Source organism: Sturnus vulgaris, chromosome 9 (assembly GCF_052056855.1).
Source record: "Sturnus vulgaris isolate bStuVul1 chromosome 9, bStuVul1.hap1, whole genome shotgun sequence".
Lineage (NCBI taxonomy): Eukaryota > Metazoa > Chordata > Aves > Passeriformes > Sturnidae > Sturnus > Sturnus vulgaris.
The window spans coordinates 970,419-988,085 of record NC_142251.1 but is presented as its reverse complement, the minus strand read 5'-3'; the positions used below and the strand labels follow the sequence as shown (position 1 = coordinate 988,085).

Sequence of the window (17,667 nt, the reverse complement as noted above, 5' to 3'; positions counted from 1 at the left end):
CACAGGAGGGTTCTGGGGGAATGGAGAACAAAGCCTGGATGTCCACAGAGCTTTGGCATTGCAGGAGGGTCGGGGGTTTGAGGGGATCTTTGGTTTGGGATTTTCTGTTGGCTCTGAGGGAGACTTTTTGGGTTTTCTGGGTTCTTTTGGGTTTTTTTGAGGGAGGGCTGAGGGCATTTTTTTGGTGGGGGGGGGAGTTTGGAAGGATGGGGTTGGGGTTTTTAGTTTTTAACTTAGCCTTGCTCTCCTGTAAGAGAGGTAAAGGATTTGCTGATTGAAAATCTGAATCTAAAGGAGCAGGAAAACATCCAGGAAGGGCTTCAACCACTGCCAATTAAAACAAAAATTTCCATAACTGCAGCTGTGGTTCTGAGGTTGCTCCAACTCCAGGCAGGGTCGCCCCAGAGCCTTCTCCTGCTTTTCATCCTCCAGCACTCCCAGGTCCTTCTCAGCAGTCCCATAAACCTCCACATCCCCATTTTAACCCACTTCTCCCCCAAAAGTAAAATAATTCCTTCTTCACTGTAACAGGGAGATGGAAAAGTCCCCTGTAAGGAATGAGGTAAAAGTTTGGTGCACCCAGCAGTGGAAATAAAACCCAGGAGTTTTCTAGGAAGAGGAGTTGAAGTTTCAGGGTTTTATTATCAAAGTTTTGTAAAACATTTTCCGAAACTGTACATCGACATGGCACAGACTGTCGGCTACTTTTGTCTCTTTACCTGCACAAAAGTAAAAGCTCTGGAGCTGCTGGAACTAAGGAACAGCTTTGGGAAACTACTCTGCAAATACCACGGGATCACCGAGTGCGGGAGGGAGGGAACGGCCGGGACAGGAACACAAATTCATCCGTTTGTACAACTTGAGATCAAGTAAAAAGTACATTATTAATGGACTTGCTTTAAAAACAGACCAAGGGCATTTTAAAATGCACTCCCTGCTGCAGTGGGTGAGCTCCTGAGCCCCCAGCCCCGGGTGAGGCTGCTCCCCCAACCCTCCCTCACTGGGCACGGGCAGGATTCCCCCTCCTGGGCTCAGACCATCCCAGCTCATCCTGGATGGAGCTGAACGGTGGAGAGAGAGCCCTCAGGAAGGTCAGGGCACAGAACCCTGGGCACAGCCAACCAAAACCCACCACGAATCCAAACCCAACCGAGCCCAGCACGTGGCTTAAAACCAGAACTAAAGCCCAGAGCACAAAGAGCTGATGTGATCCAAAGCCAACTCTGGGAGGCTGCAGGACAGGGGGGGCTGTGCCACACTCCTGGGACATTCCCACAGGACAGGGGGGGCTGTGCCACATTCCCGGGATATTCCCACAGGACAGGGGGGGCTGTGCCACACTCCCCACACTCCTGGGACATTCCTGGCCCTGCGGGCTCAGCCCGGGACACTCCAGAGGGAGGGAAGCAGGCAGGGAGGGAGGGAGGGAGGGAGGAGGGCTGGCCCCGCCCGTGCTGAGGGAGGGACGTGCAGCCTGGCCCGGCCCCAGCTGGGCCCCCGGAGCAGGGGGGGCCCTGTCTCAAGCTTTGGGTGTGAGTTAGTATCGGGATGGACAGACCATGGAGAGCTCGGAGCTGGATACATCTAGGTTGAGGATTAACAAGTACAGCATAAAGGATCACACTGGAGGGGCTGTGGGCGGGCTCAGTCGCTCATGTCCATGTCCTCCTCGTGGTGGTCGTCCCCGTTCACCTTGGATTCCCTGCCTGGATCCCCACTGCCCTTCTCGGCCGGGGGCTCCTTCCCTTTGGGGGAGGGAGCATCTGCCACCTTCTTCTCCTCCTTCTTCTCCTTCTCGCTGTCGTAGCCCTGTTCCTCCTCGTCGTAGTCCCTTGTGACCTGCTTTGCCAGGGAAAGGGACACGTTAGCACTTCCCTGAGGGCAGGGGTTGGGGGGGGGATGTGGGGCAGGGCTGGGAGCAGCTCCAGGGGTTTTTGGAACATACTTTCACATCCTTGTCGCTCTCGGATTTCCGGTCCCGATCCTTCTCCTTGTCTTTGCTCTTCTTTTTCTTGCTCGTTGACCGTTCCCTCTCGTCTCTGCTCCTCTCCTTGTCTTTATCCTTCTTCTTTTCCTTTTTATGCCTATGAGGATCAGCAGGAAGAGGATGAGGCCCAACACCATCACCCCATTCCATGGCTGGAACTGTGTCCAGAGTGTTACCCACAGCTCACAGCAAACCCAAGGGAAAATGGCAGAGTGCAAGTAGAGAATACCCCAAATCCCAAATTCTTAGCTCTGGCTCAAGGACAACAAAGCCAAGGCTGAGCTGAAGGGCCCCACAGGGATCATGGAGTCCAAATCCTGGACAGCCAGAACAGCAATGCTCCAGGGTTTTACAGAGGAGCACCTCGAGTTCCCCATCCTGGGGCAAGGCCACAAAACACCCAGGCCACCCAAAATCAGCTGATTCCTACTGGGCAGAGCCAAAGGGACTGGGAATTGTGGCACATCCAACTCCCAACACCCCTGGCACCCCTGGGAGCTCCCAGCCAACCCCAGAGCAGCTCCATAAAAGCAGCAAAAATTCCCCCCCAAACAGAATCCCCTGGGAGCCTCCCTGGAAGTCACAATTTGGGAATTTCCCACCCAGACACCATTTTTTTCCCAGCCAAGTGTTTCCCTGACCTCCTGGGTGACGGGGACCGGGACATTTTCCGTTTGGGAGATCTGGGTTTTTTCGGGGACCGTGTCCCGCTCCGGCTCCGCCTGCGCCGCCGTTCCCTGCAGGGACAGACACGGGAGCTGGGAAATCAGTGTTCACTTTTTTACAGCCATAAATGCATCCCTGACTGCAGCCCCAGGAGCTTGGGAAATCAGTGTTCACTTTTTTACAGCCATAAATGCATCCCTGACTGCAGCCCCAGGAGCTTGGGAAATCAGTGTTCACTTTTTCACAGCCACAAATGCATCCCTGACTGCAGCCCCAGCCTTGCTCACAGGGTACTAAAGCTGTTAAAACTGAAAGTTAAATTTGGAAGTTTTTTTTTTAATTAAACACTTTTGCCTGGATTTATTCCCTGAATCGGGAAGAGCTTGGCAGTGACCCTGGAGCATCAAACTCTGACACAGAGCAAGGAGAAAATGTTGTAAGCCTGAATAATTTACCTCAAACACTGCAGGAAAATGAAAGGATCTTATGGACACGGGTGGTACAGGTGCTGTTGTGGCTGCACCAGAACAATCCACACTGGAATCATGATCCAATGGGATCCAGGCATAGTTTGGGTGGGAAGGGGCCTCAAAGCCCAGCTCCTTCCATGGCCAGGGACGCCTCCCACAGAGCAGCTGCTTTATCATTTTATTTCTATTTAATATTGAAGTGTATCAAAATCCCATTTCTGTACCTGCTTGTGCTTCTGGATCTTCTGGTTGTGCTGTAGCTTTTGGGGGGAGTTTTAGAACGTTTCTTTTCTTTCTCTTCCTTCTTTTTATCCCTTTTAGTAGAAGAAAGATTAAATTTAAATCACTTTGAAGCAGCATTTCCTGAGGGATGCAGAGCTGGGAGGGACAGGGGTGAGGACCCAGCAGTGCCAGCACAGGGGACAATCCCTGCTGGATTCCCTGGAGCCATTACCTGGTTTTGGATGTGCTCCGAGACCTCCTGCTCCTCTCTCTGGAATGGGATCTCCTTCTCCTGGGACTTTTGGATCTCCTCCTGCTCCTGGATTTGGAATGGGATCTTCTCCTTGATCTGCTCCTGGAGCGTCTGCCAGGGACAGAGCAGCAGGGGAGTCACAGAAAGGACATTATGGGATGTTCCCAGCCCTGCTGCTCAGGAAAACTCCCCAAAAATCCAATAAAAATAAAAATCTCCATCCACAGCTCTCCCTGTCCTGCACAGGAGCTCTGTGACTGAAATATCAATAAACCTTTAGAACACTAAATCCAACCCGAGAATGATTTCTGCAGGAATTCTGGGAGGTGTTTTCAAGGAATTTAAGTCACCTGTGTCTGGATGAGGAAGGAGTCCTCCTCCTCCTCGAGCGCGACCTCGACCTCGAATGTCTTCGTTTTTCATCTTTTTTGTCTGAAAAAGGAAAAGCAGAATAAAAACCAATGTTTTGGGTTTTTTTAATATTCAAAAAGATTTTCTTAATGAAAGGACCTGGGGCTTCATGTAATTCATATAAATCAACCTGATTTTGCTGTTTGAAATTAAGGTTCATCTATAATTTTATTTACGAGAAGATCAAAAGAACTGGGATTATTCCCTGGGACTCTGTTCCAGGCTGGGATTATTACTTGGCTCATTCCAGACTGGGATTCTCACATTCCAGGCTGGGATTATTCCATTCCAGGCTGGGATTATTCCATTCCAGGCTGGGATTATTCCTCACCTGGCTCTATAGCAGCAGAAATTAAGGACTGTGCTTCTCGGACTCTCTTCATGGCCTCTTCTATTTCCTTACTGGAGGTATCTGATTTCAGACTGGGGGACACAAGTCCTGCAGCCACATGGTTCAACCTGGCAAGACAAAATTCCAAAAACTGAGGGCAGAGGAATCCAAGGGATACAGGTGTGCACTGCCAGACTGGGCCAGTTCCCAGGGAATCCTGGGATGTCTGAGGATTGGAGGGACATGGAGCTCAACTCATGGCAGGGAACCTTCCCCAGCCCAGGCTGCTCCAAGGCAGCAGCTCCAGCAGGACAGGGATTGGGAAAGGAATCCTCATGGATATTCCCATGGATATTCCCCCCATGGATATTTCTCCCCATGGATTTTATCCCCATGGATTTTATCCCCATGGATATTTATCCCCATGGATTTTGTCCCCATGGATATTTCTCCCCATGGATTTTATCCCCATGGATATTTCTCCCCATGGATTTTATCCCCATGGATATTTATTCCCATGGATATTTATTCCCATGGATATTTCTCCCCATGGATATTTCTCCCCATGGATTTTATCCCCATGGATATTTATCCCATGGATATTTATCCCCCTGGATATTCCCAGCAGTACAATACAATGTTTGGGAACACTGGTGCTTACTTTGGATCCACTGTGCTCATCAGTTTCAGGAGCTGATCTGCTGCAAGAGACTGTGATGGAAAAATAAAATTAAAACCAAGCTGGGAGATGTGAGAGGTGAGGAGAAGCTTCCCTGGAATGTCCCTGCCCAGCTGGGAAGCAGAGCAGCCCCAGCACAGCAAAGGCCACTCGGGGCTGATGGCAGGGAAGGGGGAACATCCCACACTGGGGGCTCAGGGATTTTATTGTCCACAGCAGCCACACCCAGCCCTGCCCTGGGCAGCATCAGGAATAAAAATATACATGGGTAAAACCACAAATTATTAAAAATCCAAATGGGTAACAACACAAATGGGTAAAAACAAAAAATGGGCAAAAACAAAAAATGGGTAAAAACAAAAAATGGGTAAAAACCACAAATTATTAAAAATCCAAATGGGTAACAAACACAAATGGGTAAAAACAAAAAATGGGTAAAAACAAAAAATGGGTAAAAACAAAAAATGGGTGAAGCCACACTGCTGGGGTGTGTTGTGTCTCTAATCATGCACTAAGAATTTTTGTGCACAGGTTATTTCTGAGAGCAGAGCTCTCTCTAAGCTGTCTGTCCAGACCTCAATGCCAACTTATAAACATTTAAATATTCCATGAAAAAATCTATTTACATGAGGATAATCCAAGTATTATTCTGCTCAGTCACTTCCTGCACCAATGGGGTATTAAGAAGAAAATGTTTAATCCTCATTCTTTTTTTTTTTAAATAATGAACCCAGTTTCATTTTTGAAATGTTTGTTACAATCTGATGGTTTAATGTGCAGAAATCTTCCATCACCCCAAATTTACATTTTTCTAATTTGCATTTAAAATTATTTTTTAAATTTGTTATTTAATTTTCACCATCATTTGCTTGTTCTTCCACATGGGAATACATAAAAAGAAATTAAATTATGGCAGTAGCAATGCATTAAATTATTGCTGTTTCAAAAGAGTATTTGGTTCTTACCTCTTAAATATTTTATCTATGTAAGTATGATCAATATATTTGTATTGCTGTATTTTTGATATAAATATACTCAATACTCTATTACTTAGTACTTAAAAGCTTTTTAAATTCAGCTGTAACACCCTAATGAAGTTTCCTCACATTTTTGACACCTCCAAAATTAAAAAGCCAAACTACTTTTTTACTTGAAGAAAAAGGCAGGTTCATGGTCATGGCCTGATAATGACACATATATGAAATATTTCATTGCTATTCCCAAATTATTCCAACATTTCATTTGATATTCAAGCTGATATATTTTATTCCAAGCAGAAACCAATCCCTGGAGTTTCCAGGCAGTGGCTGTGAACTGATACAAATGAAAAGTGATTTTAAAGCAGGGAAAATAAAGGATATTTTGGGATGAGGACATACCTGGGAGTTCAGGTTTGCTCCAGGAAGCCCAAGAGCAGCAAGGGCAGGGTCGAGAGCAGGAGCTCCTAGAGCAGCTAAAGGGACAGCACCAATCTGTGACAGGGACAAAAATCAGTCAGTGACATCACTGGAAATAAAGGTGAAGGAGTAAAGCATTGCAAAATTTGAAGGGATAATTAAAAATGAAGTTATTTTTCAATGCTGAAATGGAAATTCATTCTTAATTTTTTGAGGTTATTGCCCAATTTGTGATTCATTTTAGGGTTGAGGTGGCCATGGTTGATGTTTAAAAGGCAACTGGACAATATTGCACCACTGCAAATGTCTCAAATGTGTTTCAAAAGCTGCTGGAGAGCAGAAGGCTCCCCAGAGCAGCTCATTTTGGGCCATTTGAAATGAGAGGATTGAGACAGACACCCAAACCCAAGCCACACGGTGGAGATGTGCCTGAAAACCTGAGTGTGCAGCACATTTCCCTGAAATGTGTGTGCTGAACAATCCCTCAGTGCTGGGAGAGCCTGGGCACAGCTGGAGTGAAGGTGACTCAACAACCATTCCCAGGCAGTTTTTTTTTTTTTAGTGAATGGAATCTTTTGGGTTGTATTTGGTTCTTCCAATCCCTTTTCCTTGGGTTTCAAAGGTTCAATTCAGGTTTTTCCCTCCTGAGCAGCTCCAGCCAGGGGCTCCTTCAGCTCAGCAGGAGCTGAGGTGGCTTTGAGGAGTGCAGAATTAATGAGGTTTTATTGTGATTAATTGGCCTCCTGCACTTTGGTTCTGTGCCCTGTTAAGAGCTGAGCTGTGACTAAAATTTCTCCCACAATGTGCAATTCTCACTGTTCATCTTCCACATGAATTCCTGGGGGTTCACACAACCAGGCTCCAACTTTCCCCTCAGCTGAAGGATTAATGAAGGGAATCTCACAGCGTGGCAGCTCCTTGGACTTGAAGAATTTAAAATCTGTGAGATCTTTACTGCTGGTCACATCTGTAAAGTACAGTGGGTGAGAGGCCTGGGATGCACAAACCCTGAGAAACCAGCAAATAATAAAACAGGGGAAAGGAGGAAAATATTCCATCTAACAACTTGTCACTATTGTGCCCAAATCCATGGGAGCTCCGGGCACCACTGAAAGACTGGAATGAACAAATCAGTGGTGAAAGAAGCAGCAGGAAACACCCAGGGGTTGGTCAACCTACCTGAGAGAGGGGGTTGGGGGTGGGCAGCAGGCCACCCCCGGGCAGCAGCCCTGCCACGGCATTAGCTGGTGCCAAGAGAGACAAAGCCTTAGTCTCATCAGGAATGACTCCTGCAGGAAAACAGGCTGGCATTAGAGAGCATCCCAGCCCAGAGGTACCAAATACACAAATACACCCAGCAAAGTCTCCCTGATACACCACCTGAGTTTGTTGAAAGTACTTATGTTGGCTAAAATACAAAGCTTGATGGCTATTAATATTTAGCATTAACTTTTTTTTTTTGTCAGAATGCAACTTCAATGGGTGACAATTTGACTGTTCCTTTTTCTCTACAAAAGGTTAAGTTTCTAGAGCAAAAAAAAAATAGCACAATACACACTACTTTGTTGTTAACACTGCCAAGGTTTCATCACCTGTACTCGATTTTTAAGTCATGAACCAAACGTAAGCAAGCACAGTCGGTTCTCCAGGGGTGAGAGTGCTCTCAACTTTCAAAAGCTGTTTTATGAACAACGACTCGTGTCGGCTGCTTCACTACAAAGCACACAGAAAAATCAAGATACACAAGACAAAAAAAGTTGGATTTAGGGGTTAATAATATGGTACAGTTCACTATTGTTTTTTTTTTTTTTTTTTTTTTTTTTTTTCTTTTTTTACACCTACCATATAAAATTTTGGCAAATTTAAAGAGAAGGGATGGGTGTTTTGGGTAGGGCTTTTGCTGACGTGGCACATGGAATGCGGTCCCTGTGGCTCTCCGGGAATGCTGGGGGTGTGTCTGTGGCCTGGGATACACACAGGGATGCTGGCACATTCCTTACCTGTGCAGTAAAATGCATTTGTTCCAATATGTGCCAGCTTAGAGCACCGACAATGCTGCTGCTGCTGCCACCTGCTGTGGCACAGGGGACTTGTGGCCCAAAGTCCTGCAGCCAGCTAAGCCCAGGGGTCACTGCACTGCCTGCTCTGCACACAGAGTGCTCAGGACACTCAGGTGTGGAGGGAGTTTTACTCTATCCAACAGCAAAAGCCCTATACAAGATGGATTAATTTGTTAATGTGCCCAAGCCCCCAAAATGAGAGTTCAATAAAACAATTTTACTATATAGTTGCAAATACCAGTAGTGTTTCTGTAATACATATTAAGAAACTGCATCTCATCATAAAACATACAATATGTACAGGGCACTTAAGAGAAACTGGATAAGCTGCAGAAGAAAACTGTTGGGTGGTATTTTCAGCAGGGCCTGGTATATAGTTCAGGCTGAACCAGGGAAAAGAACTGTAAAACACAACAACAAAAAAGAAAAACCACTGTTAAATAAAGGTAATGGTTCCTCCCACCTATACTGAGAAGTGCCGATAATCTACACAAATGTACAATACACAGCACTGATATCTGGCTCGTGGCACTGAGCTGGCAGCACTTTAGATACCCAAAGTTATGGAGGGACAGGGGAAAAAGGTCATGGAGGCAAAGGGCAGGAATGCATAAATATATCAACATACCTACAGAGAGATTATGGGGTCATTTGGCATGCAAAATTATGTCTCAAGAGGATATTTATCAATTACAGCTAAACATTTCAAATTAGTGCAACTACAACATTTCTGGCATCTAAATACAAATCCTCAGACTTAGCTCGAGACACCTCATAGAAGATCTGCATCCATTAAAAAAAAAATTCATGCATCTGATCCTCTAATTGTTTCTTTAAAAAGTATTTAAATAAACTACAATTTTAAAAAAAAGCAATGAGGCCCCTCACCAGTTAATTTTCATGCTTCAAGAGCTTTTTTTACTGCTGCTTTGTTAGAACCATGAAATACTGCATGAATGTGTAGAAATGAAAGAAAAAGAAACAGACAAAAGAAACAAACATTAACCAAAGAACCTAAACACCCCCCCCAAGCCATCTTTAACCTTTAGAGTTCCTTCCAAATCTAGGAATTAGCCCAGAGAAAATGACAAATACTAAACCTTACCGTAGCCTTTGTGTATAGTTCTATAACACAAAGCAACAGCCAACACCAAAGTGTCTGTGTGAGCTAAAACTTGGGACAGGGGGGGAATTATTGCACTAAACAGATAATAAACATTTGCTTTAGTGACAGGCAATAATCACACAGGTTCATTAGCACAGCAGAAATCAGAGACAGGAGGGTCCCACTCAGCACAGGCCTGGCTTTAAGCACATCAGCAGTGGCACTGTGGGTTGGGGAAGTTGAACTGGGACCCTGGCAGGCTGAATTTTGGGGGAAAATGACTCCAGCACAGGGACAGAAGTGTGGGATTATCAACCCAGGGGCAGTAGTTGATTGGCTGAACATCTCCCTTGTGATGTGCCAAGGCCATTAAACTCTGAACTGTTAAACAACACAAGGTACAGCCCAGGAGTGACTCCTTAAGAGGCCCAGTAAAATATTCTGCTTTAATAATTTGATTTTCTGAAGCACAGCTGCTGGGCAGGTTTCTCTAGATGCCAGCTTTATCCACAGTGAGCAAAGTCAGAGTCAGACAAAGAGAAAAGTGGGTTCATCCTTGTAGGAAGAGTTAAACCCTGGCATTATTGCCGTGGGCCTTGGAGAATATTCCAGCACAATCTCACTGGGCTGGTGCTGTGTTTGATCCCCGCTCAGGGATGAGAAGCCTCTCAGCTCTGCTGTTCTCAAGCAGTGGCAGCAGGAGCAGTAACTCCATTGCACAAGGGGCTCTGTGCCCTCAGGAAGCAGCAGGGCTCAGTCACTGCACGTTCCTACACTCCAGGAATTAAGTTAAACATCTTTGAAGTTTAAGTTTTGTATCTTTTAAGCTTAAGGAATACAAAGATAAGATAAAGACAGCTCCCCAGGCCTCAAGAGACAGCTCCAGCATGACAGATTACAGGTGTGACCCCAGGCCATGTACCAAACTTAGCACTGTAGTATGACTTAATCTGCAAGATTTTATTCAATTCAACCTTTCCCAGAAGTAAATCAAGAAATGCACAAGTACAATGGAAATCAGTTACTTCTAAAGCAAGTCTAGAAGAGTTTAATAAGACTTCTGTAAGAAGAGGTGTCTTCTCAGCACTTTGCTTTTAAGGTAAGTTCCAAAAACCCTGCTCATTGCCTTTCAAATTACTGTAACACCCTAAAATGTAAAAATAAAAAGAAGAAGAGAAAATGTAGTTAACAAGTGGTTACACCAGGAAAACACTTGGGGACTTGAGTGCTTGCTGGCCTTTAGTTAATGGCTAGAATCCCCTGTAGCTGCAGAGGACCCACTGTTTTTCAGTCATCTGGAAGGGCTTTGCATTTGCCTTCTCCACTACAAAAATCACACACACAAATAACAGAGAGAAGAGTTTATTATTTAGTGAAATTCTATTAAATATATCAAGGATGAACAAGAAAACTTGGAATTAAAAACTAGGACCAGTGCCCATGTGGCACCTCTTGGAAGTTGTCACTTTTGAATTAAACCGTAATTATTGAAACCCTTGGTATACTGGACTCCACAAGGAGAGCAAGGGCCTTTTTTGGGGATGTTCCCAAAGAAATACAGTGGCAGCATATCCCAAAGGAATGTGAATTCCTCTCCCATGCATTCACAGGGAGGGACAAACCATTCTCATGAAGAGAGTGAAAGTGGCAAATAATTATTAAGGTGAAATTTCTTTAAAATATTGACCTGTTTGCATTACAGTCTGGTTGGCAAAAAGTCTCGTTGAGACTGACACACAGAGCAAAATTTGCACAGAATTCTGCCTAAAACGTTCTTATTCTACACTTCCAGACACACAAAAACTTTCCACTTCCATTTGGTGTCACTATGGAAACAAACTGATCAAATCCGGGGGGCCAAAGGCAATATACCAAGGGTTTCAGGATGGCAATCTCGGACGTGTTTGACATAGGACTACTGGTAAATTCTGTTCACTAGACAAGAACCAACCACCACCCAAGGGTGGCCCCACATAGAACATCAAACAAGTTACAAACCTTCAGCATAGGGAACCACAATGAGGGCTCTGTCAACGAACACAGTGTTTGTCAGGTGCTGGGCCACCACGGCCGAGTCGGGGTCGTGGAACTTTACAAAGCACACGCGCGACGACACCGGCAAGGGGGAGTCACTGCAAGAGACAGAGCCGGCACTCAGGGACAGCAGGCGGTCACAGCAACCCCAAAATTATCCCCAAATCATCCCCAATTGTTCTGTTCCTTCGTTTGGAGCTGTGTATTAGTTCTGTTATGCACAATAAATAAAAAGAAATCGAAGTTCTGTTAGGCGCGATAAATTCCGCCCAAAAGGAAAAATCCGCCCTGGCTGGGAGGAAAACTTGGCTGAAAAAAAAAGAGAAAATGTCACCAGTTCTGTGTGAGTTAAACCCTGTGGGTTTGTCACACTCCCTGCTCTAGGCCTCAAATGACTGCTGAAGGTAGATGGTGAAATGAGGAGGGTGATGGTTGAAGGATTCTGGTGACAGGGTGTGCTGTGATGGCTTTGACCTGACAGGGATAGGAGGGACACTGGGAAGGAATTCCTGGCTGGGATGGGGCTGAGGCCCTGGAATAGAATTCCCAGAGCAGCTGGGGCTGCCCCTGCATCCCTGGCAGTGTCCAAGGCCAGGCTGGAGCAGTGGGACAGTGCAAGGTGTCCCTGTCATGGCAGGGGTGGCACAGGATGAGTTTTAAGGTCACTCTCAACCCAAACCAGTCTGGGTTTCTGTTTTATTCATCAACCCAATCCCATTTCAGCTTTTAGGCTCAACTTCACCATGCTCCCACATCCTGAGGAATGCCCAGTGCTGAGCTCCTGCCTGTCCTTCAGCAGGAAATTTTAGGAGCTCGGGCAGGAATGAAAAGCTGGGCACAATAAACCAAACCTCTCTCCAAGGGAGGTCTGTGCCTGTTCCCAGCTCAGAGCAAATGTCTGTCAACCTACAAACCCAAAACTCAGAAGTTCCGAGTCACTTCAAAGAAAAAGCCAACCCAGAAATATCTACTTCCTACAACGGGAAAGAATTGTAGAACCACAGCTGCAACTTCCCTAAACCCAAACCAAAGTGAAAAACCAGGTGCAGTCACCCCAGGCAAGGTCCAGAATGGGTTTTCAAGAGCCCTCCTGTGCTGAAAGTGGGGCAGATTTTGCTGTAATTGGATGTACAAAGTGAAAGACAGGAAGAAAAGTTGTTCTGCAGACAGAACTGTGGGACTGATGAGTTAAAAGCTGCTCCCAGAAGGCCAAGCAGGGAGTGGAAGCAGCAGCAAGTCCTAAACCCCTTGTTCCTAAGCCAGGCCAGAGGTCCAGATCAGCCTGGGGAGCTCTGAAAACATCACTGATCCTGATAAAAATCGATTTTTCCTACCTGGATTCCAAGCCACAACTCCAAAACATTCCACTTCAAAGGGATCCCAGCTCCAGAGCAGTTTGATCTGGGCTGATCAAGCCTTTCAGCACTGAGGGTTGTCAGAATTCAGGGAACAACTCTGACACAACCACACAGATCCAGGATCTATTTTTGGCACTGCAAATGCCAAAAGCTCCCTCACCTTCAGCCCCACTGAGCCCAACACACACAACTGCCCCCAGTGTCTGTCACACCACACTTTAATAACCTCATATTTCACCTGATGTGGAAAACTAAATTGGAGCCAGCACGTTGCAGCTTCTGAACCATTAAAATTAGAAACAGTCACTTGCTCCCACAGCTTGCAGACTGAATAAATTGGGAAGTAACTGCAGTGATAAATGAGAAAAAAAAATTGAATCTGTTGGCTATTTTGTGCCCAGGAATCCACAGCAGCTTGCCAAAATGGTGCCTGTTCTAGCCCATAAGTAATAATTAATAACAAGAAATAAAAATAATAATAACATAAACCCAAAGAAGTGTCAGCAGAAGGTGTTTAACAAAATCACAGTAAAATTGTAAAGAAAAGTAAATCGAGGGGTGATGGCAGAGCTGAAGGAGTTCCTAAATGTAAATTGTATAAAAATGACACAATTCATTACAGAAATGCAGCCCAAAATTTCCAGGCATTTTTAAAATGCCAGAGATAACACAGGAATGTGAACAAGGGCAGATGCTACTGACTCTTCAGCAGATCCTGTTTACAGCCAGGAGTGCCATGGGAATGCTTTGGGATAGCTGAGCTTTTCCCCAGAATAATGAACCTAAAATAACAACTGAAAATGTGTTAGGCAATGCTTCTGCAGCCTGACATTTAATTTACATCTGTGCGTTGCACTTTTAAAAATGCTATTTCCACTCATTCTCAAATCCAAGCTGGGTGAAATTCAACAAGAACTGCATGTTCTCAACAGCTCCCAAAAAAAGCCATCATCCATCATATTATTCTAATTCACCCAAGACTGAAACATTCAGGAATTGTCTCTCAGCCACTGGGATGCTGGGACACACCAGGATTTCCTGGGGCTGGAGTACAGGAAACTCAGAAATCCATTCCCTTCACTTTGCAGCGTGGATGGAATTTTATGGAATATAATAAAAGATGAGAACCAGGAAATGGAGTCAGGGAAAAGCAGGAGGAGGAGGAGGAGGAGGGGGAGGAAAACTGGAAGAAGTCCCAAAGCTGGTCGTGCATTATAGATGAAGTGTACAATAAATGGGATTAAATAAACTGGGAAAAGGGGGTGGATGAGGGGGAGAGGAGGAAAAGCAGGAATTTAGAGAAGCTCAGGAAGTCACACATGATCTGAAAGTGCAGGAGAACAAGGAAGTTCTGCAGCAGAGCCAGAGTGACACAGATCAAACAAGGAGGTGGAGCAAGGGAAATGGGATTGGTTCCTCAACTACTACAGGCAAGGGAGAATCCCAGCTGGATCCAGGATTATTCCCAGAGAAATCCAGATTATGGGGAGAATTCACAGGGTAGAATTTATATCCCACACTCCTCCAAAAATGGATGGACACCACGGGCAGGGAAGAGTCAGGAGCTGGAATTGGAAGGAGAAGGAACAGAAAAAGAACGTGGCACTGTTGGAAAACGTCCCTGTCTTTGGGGTGAAGTGGAATTGGGGGGACCTGAAGTGACCCAGAGCAGATTCCCATCAGACATGGGAAAACCTGCAGGGGGTGAGTGCCAGGGCCCTGCTCACACCAGGGAAAGGACACCGAGGCACCGGAGCAATCTCTGAACAGATTAGTTAATATGTATCTACAGCTACAAAGTTTCAGAGACACAAATCACCTGCAACAACTCCCTGAAAAATGAGACAAAGTGTTCAAAGACAGAGCAGCCCAGGACAGGACTGCACCTGTCCCAAGTGAGCTCCTGCCATGTCACTTATCCCAGTTAGGAATGAGGAAACTCCACCTGGAACTGTCTTTGGTTTGTCCTAGCAGGGATGGAAGCCTCAAAGAGGAAAAACAAATTTTTGTGATAGCTTTTTTCCCCTAAAATAAAAAATCCGAGTAATTTTGTATTACAAATAATTGTATTCTTGTTTGATTAATCTTCATCGTGGCAGATAGAAAGACTTTTCCTTATATAAGGAATATGCAAAACACCAAGATACAATCACACCAGGCTCTGTAAATCAACCAAACTGAAACCATCGGCACTGCTAACACCCGGGTTTGATATTGCATCAGAAAGGATTCTGAAAGCATTATTTATTTTCATTAGAACTTAATTGCAAGAAAAGACATAAAAACTGCCTTTTTTTTCTTTTTGTTTGTGGCTTTTTGTGAATTGTCAGGGTACCCGAAACTTTATTTTCAGTTATATACACATTTGAAATGTGCATTATTTGTTTTAATTTGCACAGAATTCCTTGCAAGATGTGCAAATGAGAGATGTGTATTTGTCTGGAATCGGTTACTTTGCTGCTCAGCACCGATTTGTTTGCAAGGAATACAAATATCACAAGTGCGTTCTTTGTAAATTACGGGTAAACTGCTACTCTAGCAAAAAATTCTTTGTAACAAATGCATTGCTGTACGTCTAGAAGTTTTGGTCCTGCGGAGGTGACGCACACAGCAGAGGCACAGCGGGCACAACCCTGCACAAACAACTCCGGGAGACAAACGTGAATTTCAGCGGAGCCGCACGTGTCTCTCCACGCCCCGCATTAATCCCCGCAATCCCGTGACCGAGCGGGGAGCAGCAGCAGCAGCAGCGGCTCTCGGGGTGCGCAGCCAGAGCCGCCCCCGCAGCCCCCGGGGCGGGCAGAGCGCGGAGCCGCGGCCCGGGCGGATCCCGGGAGCGGGGGCGGCCCGGCCCGGGAGAGCCGGGGGGAGGGCGCTGGGCCGCGGGGGGAGGGAAGGACGGAGGGGGAGGCGGCCAGGCCGGGCCAGACCAGGCCAGGCCCGCACTCACTCGGGAGGGAAGAGGCGCAGCTCCTCGATCTTGCCCAGGAAGCCGAAGAGGGTCCGCATCTGCTCCGAGCTGGCGCTGGGCGAGACGTTGGTGACCTGGATCACGTCGGTGCCGCTGCTGGAGGCCATCGCGCCGCCGCCCGCTCCGCCGGTGCTGCAGCAGACACAGCGTGGGGAGAGGAGCGGGGTGAGGCGCGGGCGGGGCGCTAAGCTTCGCTGTGCCCGGCCCGGTTCGGTTCGGTTTGGTTCGGTTCGCTCTCCCCCACCCCGGTTCGCCGCCGCCCCCGGTCCAGGCCCAGGCCCCGGCCCCGCGCGCGCCGCCTCACCAGCCTGCCCGGGCCGCAGTATCCCACAGTGCACCGCGGCGCGCGGCTCCGCGCATGCGCCGCGCCGCCGGACACGCACGGAGCGAGGGACGCCCGCGCGCGGGGGCGGCGCCTGCGCAGACGGGACGCGCTCATTTCCCCCCCCCCCAACCCCCTCCACCCCGCGCGCGGGAAACCTGAGGGGGCTCTGAGGGGCCTCCTCGTCCTTCATAATTTTATTAGAAATAACAATAGAAATATTGATTATATATATTGTTATTTAAATCAAAAGAATTCTTTCTAACAATGTAAATATAGTGCTTTCGATTAGCTTTTGCAAGTTGTTATTAATCATAACGATTTGAATATAGTACAATTTGTATTCCCTTTTAACTGCTTTTTGGTTTAGTATAATCTGTGAGCGCTGGAAACGCCCTTTTTTCCCTCATTAAACTTTAAAAAATTTTAAAGAGTGAACTTTGTTTTTCACAACTTTACAGACCAAACTCTTACAAAATACACTGCCCAAGCGATGTTTTAGGATTCTAGCTTTTCTATTTTGATATATTTGTGTAATTCTGTAGTGTATCACTCTAAACTCCATGTACAGTGTGAGCTGCTGCTTCCCCATTTTGGTCGGACACAACAATTCCTCTCCAGGCCTGGAAATCAGGGACACTTCACTGCCTCAGGCCCTGAGAAATGTAAATAAAAGTGAATTGTGGGGAGCAAATTTGGGGTAAATGACTTCAATTTTATTCTCTCATTTTACCACTTTTTATTCTCTAAATTTTGTCTAGCCTCTGTTTTCAGGTAGCCCCAGAAAAGGCATCACAAGCAGTACAAGGTTGGGGTGGGAATTTCTCATTAATATTATAGAAGAAAAAAAAAAGTATTCGTTTTTTTACGTGCTACAAGTCATGCTATTTCCTGATGAGTTTGTTGCTTTATGTTAATGTGTTTCTCCATAAATATTCCTGAATGTAAATAAAACAAGCCTTATTTATTAATCAAGCTGAAATTCTTCTGCATCTGATTCATTCCTTCATTCACTGTCCTGCCTTACCAGATATCACATTTCCACTTAGGGAACATCACAGACGCCGTATCTTGTGCTGAATTGCCAAAAGCTTATTTAAATTCCAAATTTGAATTTGTCAGTAGTTTTCCACGTGGAACTTCGTTAATTTCCAACAGCACCGAAACTGAATGAGATAAAACTGACATAATGTTTTTTACCAGGGGCCCTGAGGCACAGAGCACCCACCCCTCTGAAGTAGCTAAAACCCATTTTTAAGCACCACTGGGTTTTTTTTTAATAATCAGTTGAAATAATCAGTATTTTCTGGGTGTTTCTGCTTCCACTGAGAGGAAAAAAAAAAAAAAAGAGAGGGAATTAAAGGACACTGGTAAAAAACTAATGAGGTCAATATCCTTAGT

The 17,667-nt window shown here is 45.9% G+C and overlaps 1 protein-coding gene across 5 annotated transcripts; it reads right to left on the bottom strand.

Annotated features, from left to right (window-relative positions):
• Positions 1-622: 622 nt before the first annotated feature.
• SRSF11 (serine and arginine rich splicing factor 11) lies at positions 623-16,338 on the bottom strand. 5 transcript variants are annotated; one of them, XM_014891659.2, is made up of 13 exons: positions 16,249-16,338; positions 15,924-16,076; positions 11,580-11,713; positions 7,596-7,705; positions 6,399-6,491; positions 5,002-5,051; positions 4,341-4,468; positions 3,949-4,030; positions 3,578-3,709; positions 3,348-3,437; positions 2,629-2,724; positions 1,946-2,084; positions 623-1,842 (listed from the first exon to the last, which is right to left on the bottom strand). In XM_014891659.2, exons 1-13 carry the CDS (start codon positions 16,302-16,304, stop codon positions 1,645-1,647), a joined length of 1,461 nt encoding a protein of 486 aa, XP_014747145.2. In that variant the 5' UTR covers positions 16,305-16,338; the 3' UTR covers positions 623-1,644. The 5 variants fall into 5 exon arrangements, with proteins under 5 accessions (XP_014747145.2, XP_014747146.2, XP_088025710.1 ...); XM_014891660.2 differs by having other exon boundaries at positions 623-1,839; XM_088169584.1 differs by lacking the exons at positions 11,580-11,713; positions 15,924-16,076; positions 16,249-16,338 and adding an exon at positions 8,009-11,576.
• Positions 16,339-17,667: the final 1,329 nt, after the last annotated feature.